Raw genomic sequence first — 16,416 nt, 5'->3', positions numbered from 1 at the left:
TCACTCTGTAAGCCTGGAATATCTAAATTTATTTAAAACAGTGTAATTTTTGTTGCAATAAATTCTTAGCTAGAAATCACATTTTTAGCCTCAATTTTAAGGAATGTGGCAAACTAAATATCCTAAAACCTTCCTACTTAAACACAATACCTTAAATGCATGGCTGATTCTGGGGCAGGGGGTGGTGGGGAGGGAAAGCCTTACTGATGATAATTTTTTAAGGCATTAATTGCTACCGAAGCTGTCAGTATAGTCTTAGGTGATGTTCTTCTGTTTTAATTACCAAATTAGGAAGAACAGGATGTAAAGCATCAAACTACTCATGGTAAGCAGTTGAATCTCAGACATTCAAATGACAGAGTTAAACTCCCAATAAAAGTACAAAGAAGAAAATGCAACTAGCAGTGGCAGGAAACTGATATGCAGCCTCTTTAAAAACTAAAAAATTACGGGACACCTGGGTCACTCAGCCAGTTAAGCGTCTGACTCTTGGTTTCAGCTCAGGTCATGATCTCATGGTTCATGGGTTTGAGCCCCATGTCGGCCTCTGTGCTAACAGCACAGAGCCTGTTTGGGATTCTCTCTCTCCGCCCCTCCCCTGTTCTCTTTCAAATAAATCTTAAAAAAATAAAGAAAAACTTAGAAAAGTCAAAACAAACAAACAAAAAAAAAAGAGGTATTTTGCATATGCCATTTTCTCAGCTGTTTCCTACTTTAAGTTCTTTGGATTTTCATCTGAGAATGAAAAACAATTGTTTCATTCTAACATTTATTTTTTCCATTAAAATGAATTCACTTTTAATTCTTAGAAACTAAATATAAATATATTGTGTTTGTATGTCATGTGTAAAAATATATATTAGGTAAGTACCAAGAAAGTTACCCATGTTATCATCACTAGGACACAATTAGCACTGTGTATGACTATATTCAGACATACATAAATATGCCTTTCCAAAATGAGGACTCAACTCATAAATGTGTACCTGGCCTTTTTTTTTTTAAACTAAAAATATCATAAAAATAAGTATTCTTCAAAGAACAGGATTTTGTAGTTGCATAATATTAAATTTTATGACTATTTATTAACTGTTACCTTATTGAAAGTAGTTTCTTTTGTGCCTTTAAAATAATGCTGGGGTTCGGGGGAGAGATTTGTACTTTTCTATCTCTGAAAAAAATACATTTCTAATAACTTTCTTACACAGTTTCTCTGAAATGGCATTACCGAATCACAGATTATAAACACTTTTAGGATTCTTGATATATATTACCCAATTACCCTCAAGAATTTAGTATCCAACTTTCACTCTTATCAGCAACACATAAGAGAGGCCTCTCACCATTTCTCTGAAAACACTGGATATTATCAATTTTTTGGCAAATTATTTTTTAATGGTAAAATTAAAAGGTCTTATAATGAACCAGAGACTTCGGAGAAAACATTCTAATACTTTACCTTCTTCAGTTGACTTTTTTTAATTCTCTCAACAGGAAGAGGTTTGCCATCATGGAAGTTGGTAAGAATTACTGCAATGGCTGTCAAAGTTTTGCCCTTAAAAAATGTTTTAAAAGACAAATGGTCAGATTCTGAAACTCAGTTGGCCATAGAACATTCTAAAACCAATTTAAAAATCAAGTAAGCAAATATTATATAGTATTCAAGGCCATAGGAACATACTATTGTATTAAATAATCTGTGTATTAGTAAAAGTATTTTGTTGATTAGGAAATGCCTTCCCACACTGTATTACTAAGAATTATTAAATGATGTACTCCATAAAATACTATAAGCATCCCTGAGAAATGTCATTCTATTAAGTGATTGCTGTCCTAAGATTTTACATTTAACTCTGAACTAATAGCTTTATCATGAAACTACAGCTATTTGCTTGCCATGTAGTTCAGGGCTAATTTAAAATGGTTAGTAATTCCAATATGCACATGATATAATCATTTTATTTCATTTAAAGATAACTGTAATACTTAAAACCTGTAACTTATCAAGCATAAAGGACATGGTGTTTCTTATGCATTTTTCTTAAATAAAAACACATAATCTTTATTTTCCATAGCTGAATTTGTAATTAGCAACACAGACAGAACTCTCTGGCAATTTTAAAAGTTAAAGCAGCAGTTTTCTAAGTGTAGTCCACAGGCCCTAGGATTTCCCAGAACCCTCTCAGGAGTGTATGTGCAGTCAAATCTATTTTCATAATACTACCAAGACATTATTTGTGTTATATCTTTAGTAATGCCACAAAAGGGAGTTGTGGGTAAAACTGCTGGTGCCTTAGCATGAATCAAAGCCTCTGGCACTACATTATACATTGTATTTTTAGCTGCCACATACTCACAGTTTAAAAAAAAAAAAAAAAAAGCCAGTTTCATTTTAAGAATGTTCTGTAAGAATATTCTTTTTTTTTTTTTTTTTTAATTTTTTTTAACGTTTATTTATTTTTGAGACAGAGAGAGACAGAGCATGAACAGGGGAGGAGCAGAGAGAGAGGGAGACACGGAATCAGAAGCAGGCTCCAGGCTCTGGGCCATCAGCCCAGAGCCTGATGCGGGGCTCGAACTCACGGACCGCGCGATTGTGACCTGAGCTGAAGTCGGACACTCATCCGACTGAGCCACCCAGGCGCCCCTGTAAGAATATTCTTGATGAAGCAGTACACATGAATTTTATTAAATCTTGCCTCAAGTACACACCTTTTTAATATTCTGTATAACAAGATGGGAAATACATATAAATTACTTCTGTTGCACACCAAAATATGAGGATTATCTACAGAAACATTACTTGTGAGACTGAGGTTACACCCTCAACTAGCCACCATGCACCACCATGCATCATCACTCTTTCATGCTTCATTATTTCTACTTGAAAGAATGACCAATAACCAGTTATTCATGACTGAGTGGTAGGCTTTTTCTTGAAAAATGAACAAAGTAAGGCTATCTTGAAGGGCAAATAAACAGATTTGTTGTTAATGGTAAGATCTGAACTTTCAAGCAAAAATTAGAATGTTGAAACACTTATATCTGACACCATGAGCACAGGCAGCTTCCCAAAATATAAATGCCTAATATGATCAGCAGTAATATCAAAGAGTGTAAACTTTTGATCCTATACAATGAAATGCATCAACATCTGGCAGATGTGTGTAACTCAATGAACCAATATTTTCTAAATAAGCAATGCCTGATGTTATAAAATCATGCATGATTAAAATATCCATTCAATGGGCAAGCTAAACCAATGAATTTTAATGGAACAGAATACAAAACCATTCTAATACCATTTTTAAATTCTACATTGTAACTACTAACCTTTAATAAACTTATACTTGCTTAATTTCACTGTTGTATCAAAGAATTATAAAAGTTATCTAAAAAGGCTATTAAAATCCTCCTCCTGCTTCCCAACTACATATCTGCATGAGAACTAATCTTCGTTATGTACTTATACCAAAACACCATGTTACAACAGACTGAATGAATAAGCAGTTAGGACAATTCAAAATTCATCTTATTAGACCAAACATTAAAGTGATTTGCAAAAATGTAAAACAATGCCATTCTTATCAAAACTACTTTTGTTTTGGAATAGTCCTTTTTCATTTAAAAATACACTATTTATGTTAACAAGTAATGTATTTATTAACTATTATTTTAAAATAACTTATATTTTTTTGTTTTAATGTCTAATACTATAAATATGGATATAACTCACAAAAACAAAAAGCTCTTTGAAATCCTCAAAAATTTTTAAGAGTATTAAGGGTTACTGAGACCAAAAAGTATAAAAACTGCTGGTGTAAGGCATCATAAAGGTATATTTAATACTCTGTATATCACAATACTATGATAGAATACAGTTTCATGTAACATTGTTGTCTTTCCCTTTTTTTAAAGAAAATCCATGAAAGATAATCTACTTGAATTTGAAAACTGAGAAACACATGTTTACACATTATTGCTAATCAACCAAACAAACCAAAAGAAAAAAAGTAGCCACATTTTAAGTGAAAAGACTTAGAGAAAACTGTTCCATACTGAAAGTGAAATCTAGTCCCACACTGACACCAACATATTCATATCTCTATTGACTTCAAAATTACTTCTATAAAATCATAATTACAAAATAAAATTAACTCAAGGGGCACCTGGGTGGCTCAGTCGGTTGGGCAGCCGACTTCGGTTCAGGTCATGATCTCACGGTTGGTGAGTTCGAGCCCCGCGTCGGGCTCTGTGCTGACAGCTCAGAGCCTGGAGCCTGCTTCGGATTCTGTGTCTCCCCTTCTCTCTGCCCCTCCCCTGCTCATGCTCAGTTTCTCTCTATCTCTCAATAATGAATAAACATTAAAAAAAATTTTTTTTAGAAATAAAATAAAATAAAATTAATTCAAGAAAAAAATAATTACCAAACCCATATCATCAGCTAAAATTCCTCCATGGACATTTTCTGGTCGATCCTTCTCAGAAAAATTTGTTATTGTGTTGTAGTAGAAGTCACTTCGCTGTTCCCAAAACGGTGGAAGGTCTTTACTGTTTTCCCGTGAAACCATCCAAGCTAGAGCTTGTTTTTGATGTGGAAGCAATGGTGTTTCAACAGCCTATAAAAAAACGGAATGTCTTAAATAGAAATAAAACAAATCATTTTTTTTCCCCCATGCAGATTCTGGAAAACACTTGATCTTGTGCTAAAAACTATATAGATACACAGCATATTTTAAAATTCCAAATAGTTTTAAATAGAAAATATTGGCTCAGTACCTCAGCTGGCTCCATTTCATGAGTTTTATCATCTTCTTTTAAATCTTCAAACAATTTGTCAAATTCTGTTTTAAGCTACAACAAATAATACCAAGAAACATCATGAAACAAATTAAAATAATCTCACTTCAGACTTTTCAAATCATTTAATTAACTAAAAGATTTGAATACCAAAAGGTACCTAAAATATTCTTTGAGTTGCTACACTGTTCACTGAAGCAGTATGAATAGGTGCTTTGGGTATAAAAGGTTAACCATAGGGGTGCCTGGGTGGCTCAGTTGTTGAGCGACTGACTTCAGCTCAGGTCATGATCTCACAAGTTCATGAGTTTGTGCCCAGCATCAGGTTCTGGGCTGACAGCTCAGAGCCTGGAGCCTACTTAAGATTCTGTGTCTCCCTCTCTCTGCCCCTCCCATGCTCATGCCCTGTCTCTCTCTCTCTCTCAAAAATAAATAAACATTAAAAAAAAAATTTTTTTTAAGGTAACCGTGTTAGAATCAAAAGAATACAGAAGAGAGAAATCTGAGGCTTGTCCCAGTTTTATCACAAACTAACCCATATACAACATTGGGTGAGAGACTTAACCTTTATGGCCCTTTATCTTATTCCTGTAAAATGAAAGGGACAATTTAGATTTAGAGTGTCTCTAAGGTTCCTTCTGCCATTGAAATTCTATGAGCCTATTAGTTGTATTCAAACCATTTTGGCAGATCCTACCAGGCACATTTGACTTTTTTCATGTCAAAGACATTTCATTTACTATTACTAAAACAAAGAACTTGCTATGTGCTACAAAATATTAAGAGATGATTTCAATCTTACACTAATTTAGCTGGTTCTTTAAATTGATCTAGTCTAGGGGCACTTGGGTCGCTCAGTCAGTTGAGCAGCCGACTTGGGCTCAGGTCACGATCTCACAGATAATGAGTTTGAGCCTCACATCTGGCTTGCTGCTGTCAGTGCATAGGCCACTTTAGATCCTCTGTCCCTCCCCCACTCATGCTCTCTCTCTCAAAAATAAATAAAAACATTAGCACAGGCTCAAGCCCTACTAATAATGAATGATCAGGTAAAATATGGCAACTGCAATTAGACAAAAAGGCTAACACGGATGGGTAAAGACAAAAAAGATTTGATGTGAATTATAGACTAATCTCCGTTGATTTATTTTACATCTTTTTTTCTAAGTTAACTCAGCCTAACAGTATCTTAGCTCACAAATTAGACAAAGTAAGAACTATACTAACGCTAAGATTTGGAATTAATTTCTTTTTGCATTCCATTTGCAACCTTATTGAATGAAAAGTTTCAAGCTTCAATTTTTTAAAATTAATATTTGGACATTAAAAAAATTTCATGTAATACAAAAATATTAAAACATACTAAAACATCCCATGCCTATCTATACAACAACGCATGTGTTTTAAAATATGTATGAATGTGTATGCATTACCTATCATTACTTTCCTTTTACATAAATGTTTTTAATATATATTCTATTTATTCTACAGCATGTTTCATAACTTAATATATCTGAAGATCACAAATACTAGCATATACATATTTATCTTATTCTTTTAAACATCAATCTTCAACATTTAACATTTACTTTTAAGATTATAAAACAGAAGCATACCTGTTCAGTTGTCATCTGTACTGCAGCATGAACTGGCATACTATAGCTTGGTCCAGCTCTTCCAGAGCCCCAACTACTTTCTAAACTGAATCCTAAAGCTGCAATTTACAAATGAAAATAATAAAATCACCAAATGAATTACCTTTCAGTAAGTAACTTTTAGAACTTGTATAAGTTGCATTAAAAAAAATCAATATATTTCAAAGATTTTTTTAAAAACTAAAAGTCATTCAGGGACACCTGGGTGGCTCAGCGGGTTAAGACTCTGACTCTGGCTCAGGTCATGATCTTACAGTTTGTGAGTTCGAGCCCCGTGTCAGGCTCTGTGCTGACAGCTCAGAGCCTGGAGTCTGCTTCACATACTGTGAATCCCTCTCTCTCTGCCCTTCCCCCATTCACACTCTGTCTCTCTCTCTCTCAAAAATAAACATTAAAAAAAATTTAAAAAAAATAAAAAATAAAAGTCATTTAAAAAATACATTATTAAAATAATTCCACATTATTTGAACAAACTCTTGCCAGATAAATACTTCTACTTCATTCGCTATTGGGAGATTCTTTTTGTCTATAATTTATCAAAGACAATACTTGCAAATTAGGGATTTCCAGATATTATCATTGGGGGAAATTAGAGGAGGGAATATAGGACCTTTTTGTACATATGTGTGCGTGTACGCGAACACACATACTCCCTCCTATAAATCTGTAATTAGTTCAAAATAAAGAGAAAAAAATTCAGGGATTTCCTTATAAAAAGATTCCTGAGAAAAGTTACAACTCAGAGCCTTCAACACAAATTTATTAGCCAAACTCAAGAAAAAATGTTTTACAATTCCTGCATCTTATGATATCAAAATAATAGAAGCTTAAACCCTAAACTTACTTTTTGGTGCAGGACCCAATTTAAATCCATGTTTCTTTAACTGATCTAAAACCGCTTTCCTATTTTCTTCTTTTCCCCAAAAAGTCATATGGAGAGGCATGGTAAAAGCATTGTTTGCACCAAAAGGAACGACCCTATTATATTTAAAGGCAGAAAAAAAAGCAGGGAATTAGAACTGAATGTGACTATTAAATATTAGAAGTGTTGCATTTTAATCTTGCAAAGAAGTAAAATAAAGAACTATTTGGGCAAAGTAGAAAGACAGAAAAAGTACAGGGAACAGGATCAAAAACAACCAGAACAAATGAGTGGTTTTTAGGAATAGAAAGCCAGAAGAAACGGAGAAGATGGAATAAAGCAGAATAGCCTATAACTGAGATTATAAGACAGGTAAAATAGTAAATTTAATTGAGAAGGTGGAGCTTTCACTAAAGGAACCACTATAGGTAGCAACTATTCTGAGAATGGGGACTGAATTGCAAGAATTACATCTGACTCTTGAACAGCATGGGGTTTAGGTACGCTGACCCTCTGGTGCCATCAAAAATCCACATATAACTTTTGACTCCCCCAAAACAACTAATAGCCTAATATTGACCAGCAGCTTTACCAACAACACAATACATATTTTGTAGTTTACAGGAATTACATACTGTGTTCTTAAAGTAAGCTATAGAAAACATTAACAACATCATAAGGAAAATAAAATACATTCACATTACTATACTGCATTTATTAAAAAAAAAAATCTGCATATAATTGGGCCCAGGCAGGTCAAACCATTTTGTTCAAGGGTCAACTGTTTTTCTGATCAAGGATTCACTAAAAGTTTATTCTCAGTATCCGAAAAATTTAATAAACTGAGATTGGAGAAAACAAGTAAAGTGAGAAGATATTACTGAACATTCATCATCAAACTTCACCTTTTCATATCCTCAATATTCCATACTTCAACTGAGATCACAAACTAAATGCCTAAAAGAGAAAAGGTAACCAAGGAGACTGGGAGTTTAAAAAAAAAAAAAAAAGAAGTGGTAGAACTGGGAGAGGCAGTAAGGGCGTTACGCAGGGTATTAAAGCAGGAGCTGCTACTCTGTTTCAGTCAACTAATGTCCTGTGAAAATGAAGGTCAGATCTGCCATTTGTCAACAGAAATATTCATAAATAATTTTTACATTAGGGAAAAAGTTACCCTGTATAAAATGTAGGGTATCCAGGTATTTGAATACTGGAAATAAACGAAAAATTGTAAAACATGTAGGCAAAATGAAATGCACCTACATATGATCACAGGCTACCAGTTTACCACCTCAGGTTTAAACAAACAGTTCCCAACTCCCAAAACTATGCACTAAAAGGCTTGGACAGATGGTGTGGGCTTCCTAATATCTGAGCAAAGTCAATTTTTCTCTGTGGTAATAATTCAATAGGAAAGTGAAAGAACAGTTGTTTCATGGTTAAGGTAGTAGAGGCAGATGAGAAAAGAATTAACATATTAATTGAACACATACTAAAGGCACAGTGACAAAAGATGTCAGGGCAACTATACTGACTCTTAACAAATTCAAAGACTGCAACTTACAATTATTAAAACTAAACTCTGAAAGTACATTACCCTTCAATTTGTGCCAATTTGTTGTCCATGATATAGGCCAAAGCAGCTGCTAGATCTTTCTTTAAATGGCCAACCTGATTTCCATTCACATTGTTTACTTTAACTGCATTCTTATCATAGGGGTTATTGGGTTCCCGTTGTAATGCAACCATTTCATTATTATTAACCTAATGAAATAATGAACAGATATTATTATAAATAATAAACATACAATAGGAGCTTTCTTCATCAAACTTTATCTGGGATTTCCATTCATTTTTTAATGCTTACCAAATAACACTTCATATAAGAAATATGTATTTTCTTGGATTCATACTTGTAATATAAAAAGCATATTTTATAATGATTCTTTTACAACATTTTTTTAACTTACATTCACTGGGAAGTTAACAAATCCTTGATATCTGAAAGATACAATCAAAACTAAATAAAAGATTCACACTATCTAAAATTTTCAACATCATAACTTCTGGAAACAGGTAATCTTTATGGAGTACTTATTACATACCATTATTCTAAGTACATAACAGAGATTTGACTTTTTAAATCCTCACAACACTACTGGTAGATACTGTCATTACACCCAATTTTACAGATGAAGACTAAAGCATAGAAAAGTTAAGTAACTTGCCCAAAGTCACAAAGCTAGTAGTATAGCAGAGCTAGAATTTAAATCCAGGAAGGCTGGTTCCTAAGTCTGATTTCTCCAGACTCTAAAAGGGGAAAAGATATTAATTATAAGTCAGAATGGATCTGAATAAGAAAACATATCCAACCTTCAACTCATGCCGTTTCTGATTTCACTTGACTAAAAGTTAGCTGAAGATAACATCATTGAAAATGGAAGAGTAAGGACTTTTGAAAATTCTTGCATAAAAGCAATGAAAAAACTGACAGAAATGGTCAGAATCAACTTTTCCAGACATCTGGAAACCAGCCAAAATATTGGAGAAACCCTGGGCAGGGGTGTTAATTCAAGAAAAACAACTGATGGACGCCTGGGTGGCTCAGTTGGTTAAGCATCCAACTTCGGCTCAAGTCATAATCTCCTAGTTTGTGAGTTCGAGCTCCATGTCGGGCTCTGTGCTGACAGCTCAGAGCCTGAAGCCTGTTTCAGATTCTGTGTCTCCCTCTCTCTCTCTCTGCCCCTCCCCCACTCAGTCTCTGTCTCTCTCTCAAAAATAAATATTTTTAAAAATTAAAAAAAAAAAAAACAAGGAAGAAAAACAGCTGAACATTAGTGCCCTAGTACCATCTCCAGCTTTCAGCTGCATGATAGCCTTTAAAAATAACAATCTTCTGGGGGTGCCTGGGTGGCTCAGCCAGTTGAATGCCTGACTCTTGATTTCAGCTCAGGTCATGATCTCATCATGGCTCATGGGGTACAGCCCCTCCGGCTTTGCGCTGACAACACGGAGCCTGCTAGGGATTCTCTTTTTGCCCCCATCCCAGACAAAAATAAACAAACATTAAAAAAAAATAATAACCTATGAAAATTCTTGGTGTAGTCTAGCAGTCACTGGAGGGAGTATAATGGAACAGAATCTTTCAGAGATTCATTCCCAAAGAACTGTCATTATTTGACCTGTATCTAGGTGCTCCAGAAGATCCCCACCTGCAGTGATTTCTCTTTGATCTCTCAGCTCATCCACCACAAAAAAAACTCCCTTGGGTGAATGTTGGTCAAAAACAATTTTATAGGCAGTGGATAACAAGTGGAGTAAACAATACAATAACCAAAAGGATTAAAAGGAAAGCTGAGGACTAAGATGTTCATAGGGGCTTTGAAAAGCTCCAATACATTCCTGGGAATGTAGAAGGCCATATGCAAGCATAGGGCTATATACATGCATAGGGCTGTACACATGATCAGGAAAAGACCTGAGAAGACCCTGAGCTCTCACCTCTGGATAAACTTGAGGTTCTGAACAACCAGGACATGAAGGTTAAGGCAGAGTTGTCAACTGCCTGGCTGAGTGCTGAAGGAGTGCCTCAAATGCAAACAGACCCTCTCTTACTAAATACTGATTGATGTACAGACCCTCTCTTACTAAAGACTGACAGATGTACAGACCCTCTCTTACTAAAGACTGACAGATGTACAGACCCTCTCTTACTAAAGACTGACAGATGTACTGGCTCTGGTATAATCATAAGCTGACCATTAAGCTAACCATGCAAAGACGTCAGTAGATTATACAGGGTTAATTCAGAAAAGTCACTAAACAAGCAACAATTACCAAAATCAGCAACAACAAACAACTCTGGAGATGAAGAATCTAATTTTTACAGCTGCCACATTATTTTAAATGTCCACTTTTTAAAAAAAAATTTTTTTTTAACATTTATTTATTTTTGAGAGATAGAGAGAGACAGAGCATGAACGGGGGAGGGGCAAAGAGAGAGAGAAGGAGACACAGAATCCGAAGCAGGCTGCAGGCTCTGAGCAAGCTGTCAGCACAGAGCCTGATGCGGGGCTCGAACCCCACAAACTGGGAGATCATGACCTGAGCAAAAGTCGGATGCTCAACCGACTGAGCCACCCCAGGCGCCCTTAAATGTCCACTTTTCAACAACAAAAAAATGAGACATGCAAAGAAATGAGAAGGTATGGTTTACTCATAGGAAAAAAGCTACCAACTATCCCTAAGAAAGCACAGGTGTTTGCCCTAACTAGAAAAAAAATTTTAATTTTAAGTATGTTCAAAAACCTAAAGAAAACCATGTACTAAAGGAGAAAGCACAATAAATAAGTAGGTCTCACCAAATAGAATTTCTGTTGTCAAGAGTATAATAAAGTCAAAAAATTCACTAGAGAGGCTCAACAGCAGATAGGAGGCAGAAGAGTCAATGAAGTTCAAGACAGGTCAGTTACATTATTGAGTCTGAGGAACAGTTACAGAGTCTGAGGAATAGAAAGAAAAAAGAATGAAGAAATATGAACAGGCCTCAGAGACCTGTGGGACAACAGCAACCCTATCTGACATTCACATACTGAGTCTCAGAAGAGAAGAAAAGGGGAAGAAATAATAGCCAAAAACTCCCCCAAATATGATAAAAAACATTAATCTATACATCTTACTTAGAAGTGCAACAAACTCCAAATAAACTAACCTCAAAAAGATGCAAACCCAGACACATCATAATCAAGCTGTGGAAAAAAAATCTTGAAAGCAACAAGAGGTACAATTCATTTATAAGGGATCCTTAGTAAGATTAACATCAGAAAGCAGAGGCCAAAAGACAGTGGAATAACTTTTCAAAGTGCTTCAAAAAACTTCAGCCAAGATTTCTATATCGGATAAAACTATCCTTCAAAAGTACAGGAGAAATTAAAACATTCCAGTTAGGGGTGCCTGGGTGGCTCAGGAGGTTAAGCATCAGACTCGGTTTTGGTTCAGGTCATGATCTCATGGTTTGTGAGTTTAAGCCCTGTGTGAGTCTCTGCACTGACAATGTGGAGCATGCTTGGGATTCTCTCTCTCCCTCTCTCTCAAAATAAATAAAATAAATAAAATAAATATTTAAAATAAATAAGTAAAATATAATACATACAAATCAAAATTTTGGAGACTACAAAAACAAAGAAAACATGGTCCAAGCACCAAGACAAGAAAGGACATATTTAAAAAAAAAAATTAAAATAACAAAAAGAATTACAACTAATCATAACAATACTTTCAGAATAGGAAAGAAGTAATCTACTTTATTATAAAATACTTTGATGCGTCTAGATATAAAAACTTTAACCATGAACTTACCAAAAACACACTTAAAAAAAAGTTAAAAATTAGCAATGCCAACGTTATATATCAAAACTTAAATGATACAGTCAATGCAGTACTTTGAAGAATGTTTAAAAGATTGAAATGTATTAAATTATTACAAGTTCAAATCAAATATCTAAAAATAAAACGAAAATAGGATAACAGAATATAAAACGAATGAACAAAGAAAAATAATAACCAGAAAAAAAAAAATCCAAGAAAGGTTGCTTGAAAACATGAAACATATAAATCTCTATCGAGGCTAATCAATAAAAACTAGACACAAATATATGGGGTGCCTTGGTGGCTCAGTCAGTTGAGCGTCCAACTCTTGATTTCAGCTCAGGTAATGATCCCAGGGTCATGGGATCAAGCCTTTCCTCGGGCTCCACCCCAAGCATGGAACCTGCTTAAGCTTCTCTTTCTCTGCCCTTCTCTCTCTCTCTCTCTCTCTGCCCTTATCTCTCCCTCTCTCTCACTCCCCCCCGTCCCTCTCCCTCATTTGGGCTCTCTCTCTTAAAAACAAAACAAAAAAACAAGACACAAATATAGAACACAAAGAATAAAGACCTGTATATAACCATAAACACACTTAAAATATTTTCAAGTATAAATGTTACTAATACTCTGTAGCAATACATTTGGAGATTTAAATAAAATAGATGCTTTTCTTTAAAAATATAAGTTGCCAAAATTGACTCAATAAGTATTTGAATCATGCGCAGTTTGAATGAAGCTAGAATTAAAAGGTACACACTGTTTGATTTAATGCATATAAAGTTCCAGAACAAGCTAAATTAATCAATAACAACAAACTTAGATTGTAGTTGTTAGTACAGGTACAGCAGAAATGACTGCAGCAAGACACAAGAGAACTTTCAGGGATGATGGAAATAATCTATACCTTGACTGGAATGGTGATTATCACATATATGTATTTGTCAAAACTATTAGAATAATATACTTAAAAATGTGTGCATTTTCTCATGTAAACCACATGTCAATAGAGCTGGAAAAAAGTTGAAAATAGTAAGTATGAACAGATAAATACCTCAATTTTTATTACAATACATTTTCATAATAATGATTAACTCCAAAATGTCCATCAATAAGGAAATTTAAGGTACCATATAGACTTGTATTGATGTGAAAAGATATTCCTAATATTCTACCAAGAGAAAGAAGGATAATCACTGTAATGGGCTTATTATGATCTCATTTTTTAAATACATAACGTGATTTCAATTTACATGCATATGCTCACAGAATAAAGTGTAGAAAAATAAAATGAGTAAGTTATGGTCCAGGATGGTAGACTACAAGAAGATTTAGTGCTTTTTCTTTTAGCCATTTTAAAATAATGAATATGTATTACCTATAAAATACATTTTGAAAAATTAAAAAAGCGATGATTACTTTTAATGAGCTTACCACATTTACATTAGCTTACCAGTGTCATAGAAATTATTCTAAGATCAACAAATAGTGAATGTTCTGAGATCAGAAACAACCATAATCTAGCATTTCACAATGGCTTAAAATAATTTAGAAAACAATCTAACTTTTGAAAAAAACACAAATTAGAAATAGGAAAGCTCAGAGATGGATATGAGAACTAAAGAAGAGATGGACATGATAAGAACTGACTTCAGGAAAAAATCAGAAATGAAAAACTATTTCAGAATTAAAAACTAAAGAAGAACACAAAAGTCCACAGACTTTATGGAAAACATGGTAAGGGAAATAAAGGACGAAAAATTAAAAAGTGAAAAAAATATGAAAGTATTTCAGAGAAAGAAATAACCACATACACAGGCATACATATATGCAGAAGAGATCTAATACATACAGAGTAGAATGGGGTCCCTAAAGGACAAAGCAAGTATTTAAAACTGTAATTAAAGAAAATTTTTGTGAAATAGAAGAAAATGAAGTTACAGAGCAATCATAAGACATACCTTAATAAAACTACTAGGCTTCAAGCTTATGAAAAATGCCCTTTAGTCATCAAGGCAAAAATTTCCAATTCACTTATATATGGGAGAAAAATCATGCTGGTATCAGAATTCTCACCAGCAACATTTATGCAACATCAAATTATCATGGAGAGAACATATGGGTCAAGGACTTTATATTCAGCCGAAAGTGCTCTTTAAGTATAAATATCACAATTACAAACATACAAAAATTCAGGAAATCTTGTTCTTTCCTAAGGAATCTTCTAGATAACACATTTCAGACAATTACAAAATAATCTAAGAAGCTGCAATATAAAGAAAATACAGGAGAATTAAACACTAGACAAATCCATATCATGAAATTCTTTCCCAAAGAATTTCCTAAGAATATGCTTCAGACAACCAAAAAATTATTTGAGAAGCTTTGACATAAGAAAAATATGAGGGAATAGAAGAACTGACAAATGCAGAACCTTGCATAGCACAAAAAATGTAAAATAAAAAAGTAAAAAAAAAGCAACCCACAAAACAAATGTAGTTTCTGCAACAAATCAATGACATGAAGAAAAGGAACATAACCACCAAAGGTAATGTATGAACTTTCTTTGATACCAATTTTTAAAAAAATGACCTATAAAAAGACATTTTTAAACAATCAAGAAAACAGATTATGGATTAGTTGCTGGATGTAATAAGAAATTATTATTTTGTTAAGTATGAAAATGACAAGAGAAGTCTGAATGTTTTTAGAGATACATACTGAATTAAATGGATGTAAACTAATACAATAGAGATTTTTAGGACTAAAGGATAAAAGAAAAAGAAAAAGTGATGAAACAAATGTGCAAAAAATTTTTTAACTGCTGAATCTGGATCACAGGTATGTGGTTTACTACATTATTCTACTTTCACACGTTTAAAACATTTCCTAAAAAGTTAAAAAATAAAACTAGAGACATATCATCCAAAGAGCACAGAAACATACTACATAACCATAACAAAGAAAATTACTGACCAGAGAAAGTCCTATATACTACCTCTCTCTCTCTCTCTCTCTCTCTCTCTCTCTCTCACACACACACACACACACACACACACACATACTCTCTCTCACACATACACATACACACTGCAAACAGAGACACAGAAAGACAGACGTAGGGAGAAAAACTGGGAGACAGTCTTACTACAGAAAGGAAAAAAAAAAAGGACCTAAAAACAGATAATTCCCTTATCTAGTAGGAATTAATCTTCCTAAATTAAAAATATTAGAGTACAGAAACATCCTGAGGGACACAAGAGAAGGCAAAGAACTGACTTGGAAGTCACTTTGCAAATGTACCTAGTATCTGTACTTCCTGAACAAATCATCTTATCTTCTTAAGCTTCAGTTCCTCAGTTATAGAGAGGGGCTAATAGGGGCACCTGGGTGGCTCAACTGGTTGAGCGTCCAGCTCTTGATTTCAGGCTCAGGTTATGATCCTAGAGTCATGGGATCAAGCACCCAGTGGAGCCTGGTAAAGATTCTCTCCTCTCTCTCTCTCTCTCCCTCTGCCCCTCTCTCCCACTCGTGCCCTCTCTCTAAAAATTAAAAAAAAAAAAAAGGGGGGGGGGGCGGATAATAGATGTCCTATCTGCCACACAATCATTGCAGCCATCAAATGAGACCATATAGGAAAAAGTGTTTTGTATATTATAAACAGGATACAAGTGCCCAGAAAAAGGAAAAAAACAATTAGTCATTAGGTTATTTGTTATCTCTTGCTCAGATACACTC

General features: G+C 34.2%; 1 protein-coding gene across 4 annotated transcripts in view; it reads right to left on the bottom strand.

Moving 5' to 3' along the window:
• Positions 1-16,416, bottom strand: part of HLTF (helicase like transcription factor) — a 97,973-nt gene that overhangs the window by 33,931 nt on the left and 47,626 nt on the right. For all 4 annotated transcript variants that reach the window (XM_042954684.1, XM_042954688.1, XM_042954689.1 and 1 more), the window contains 6 exons: positions 8,915-9,081; positions 7,300-7,433; positions 6,417-6,514; positions 4,780-4,854; positions 4,428-4,619; positions 1,460-1,555 (listed from right to left, as the gene is read on the bottom strand). In XM_042954684.1, the coding sequence (XP_042810618.1) occupies positions 1,460-1,555; positions 4,428-4,619; positions 4,780-4,854; positions 6,417-6,514; positions 7,300-7,433; positions 8,915-9,081 (762 nt within the window). The remainder of the gene's footprint in view (positions 1-1,459; positions 1,556-4,427; positions 4,620-4,779; positions 4,855-6,416; positions 6,515-7,299; positions 7,434-8,914; positions 9,082-16,416) is intronic.

The sequence above is a fragment of the Panthera leo genome, chromosome C2 (genome assembly GCF_018350215.1).
Source record: "Panthera leo isolate Ple1 chromosome C2, P.leo_Ple1_pat1.1, whole genome shotgun sequence".
NCBI lineage: Eukaryota > Metazoa > Chordata > Mammalia > Carnivora > Felidae > Panthera > Panthera leo.
This window is presented reverse-complemented; position numbering and strand designations above follow the sequence as displayed.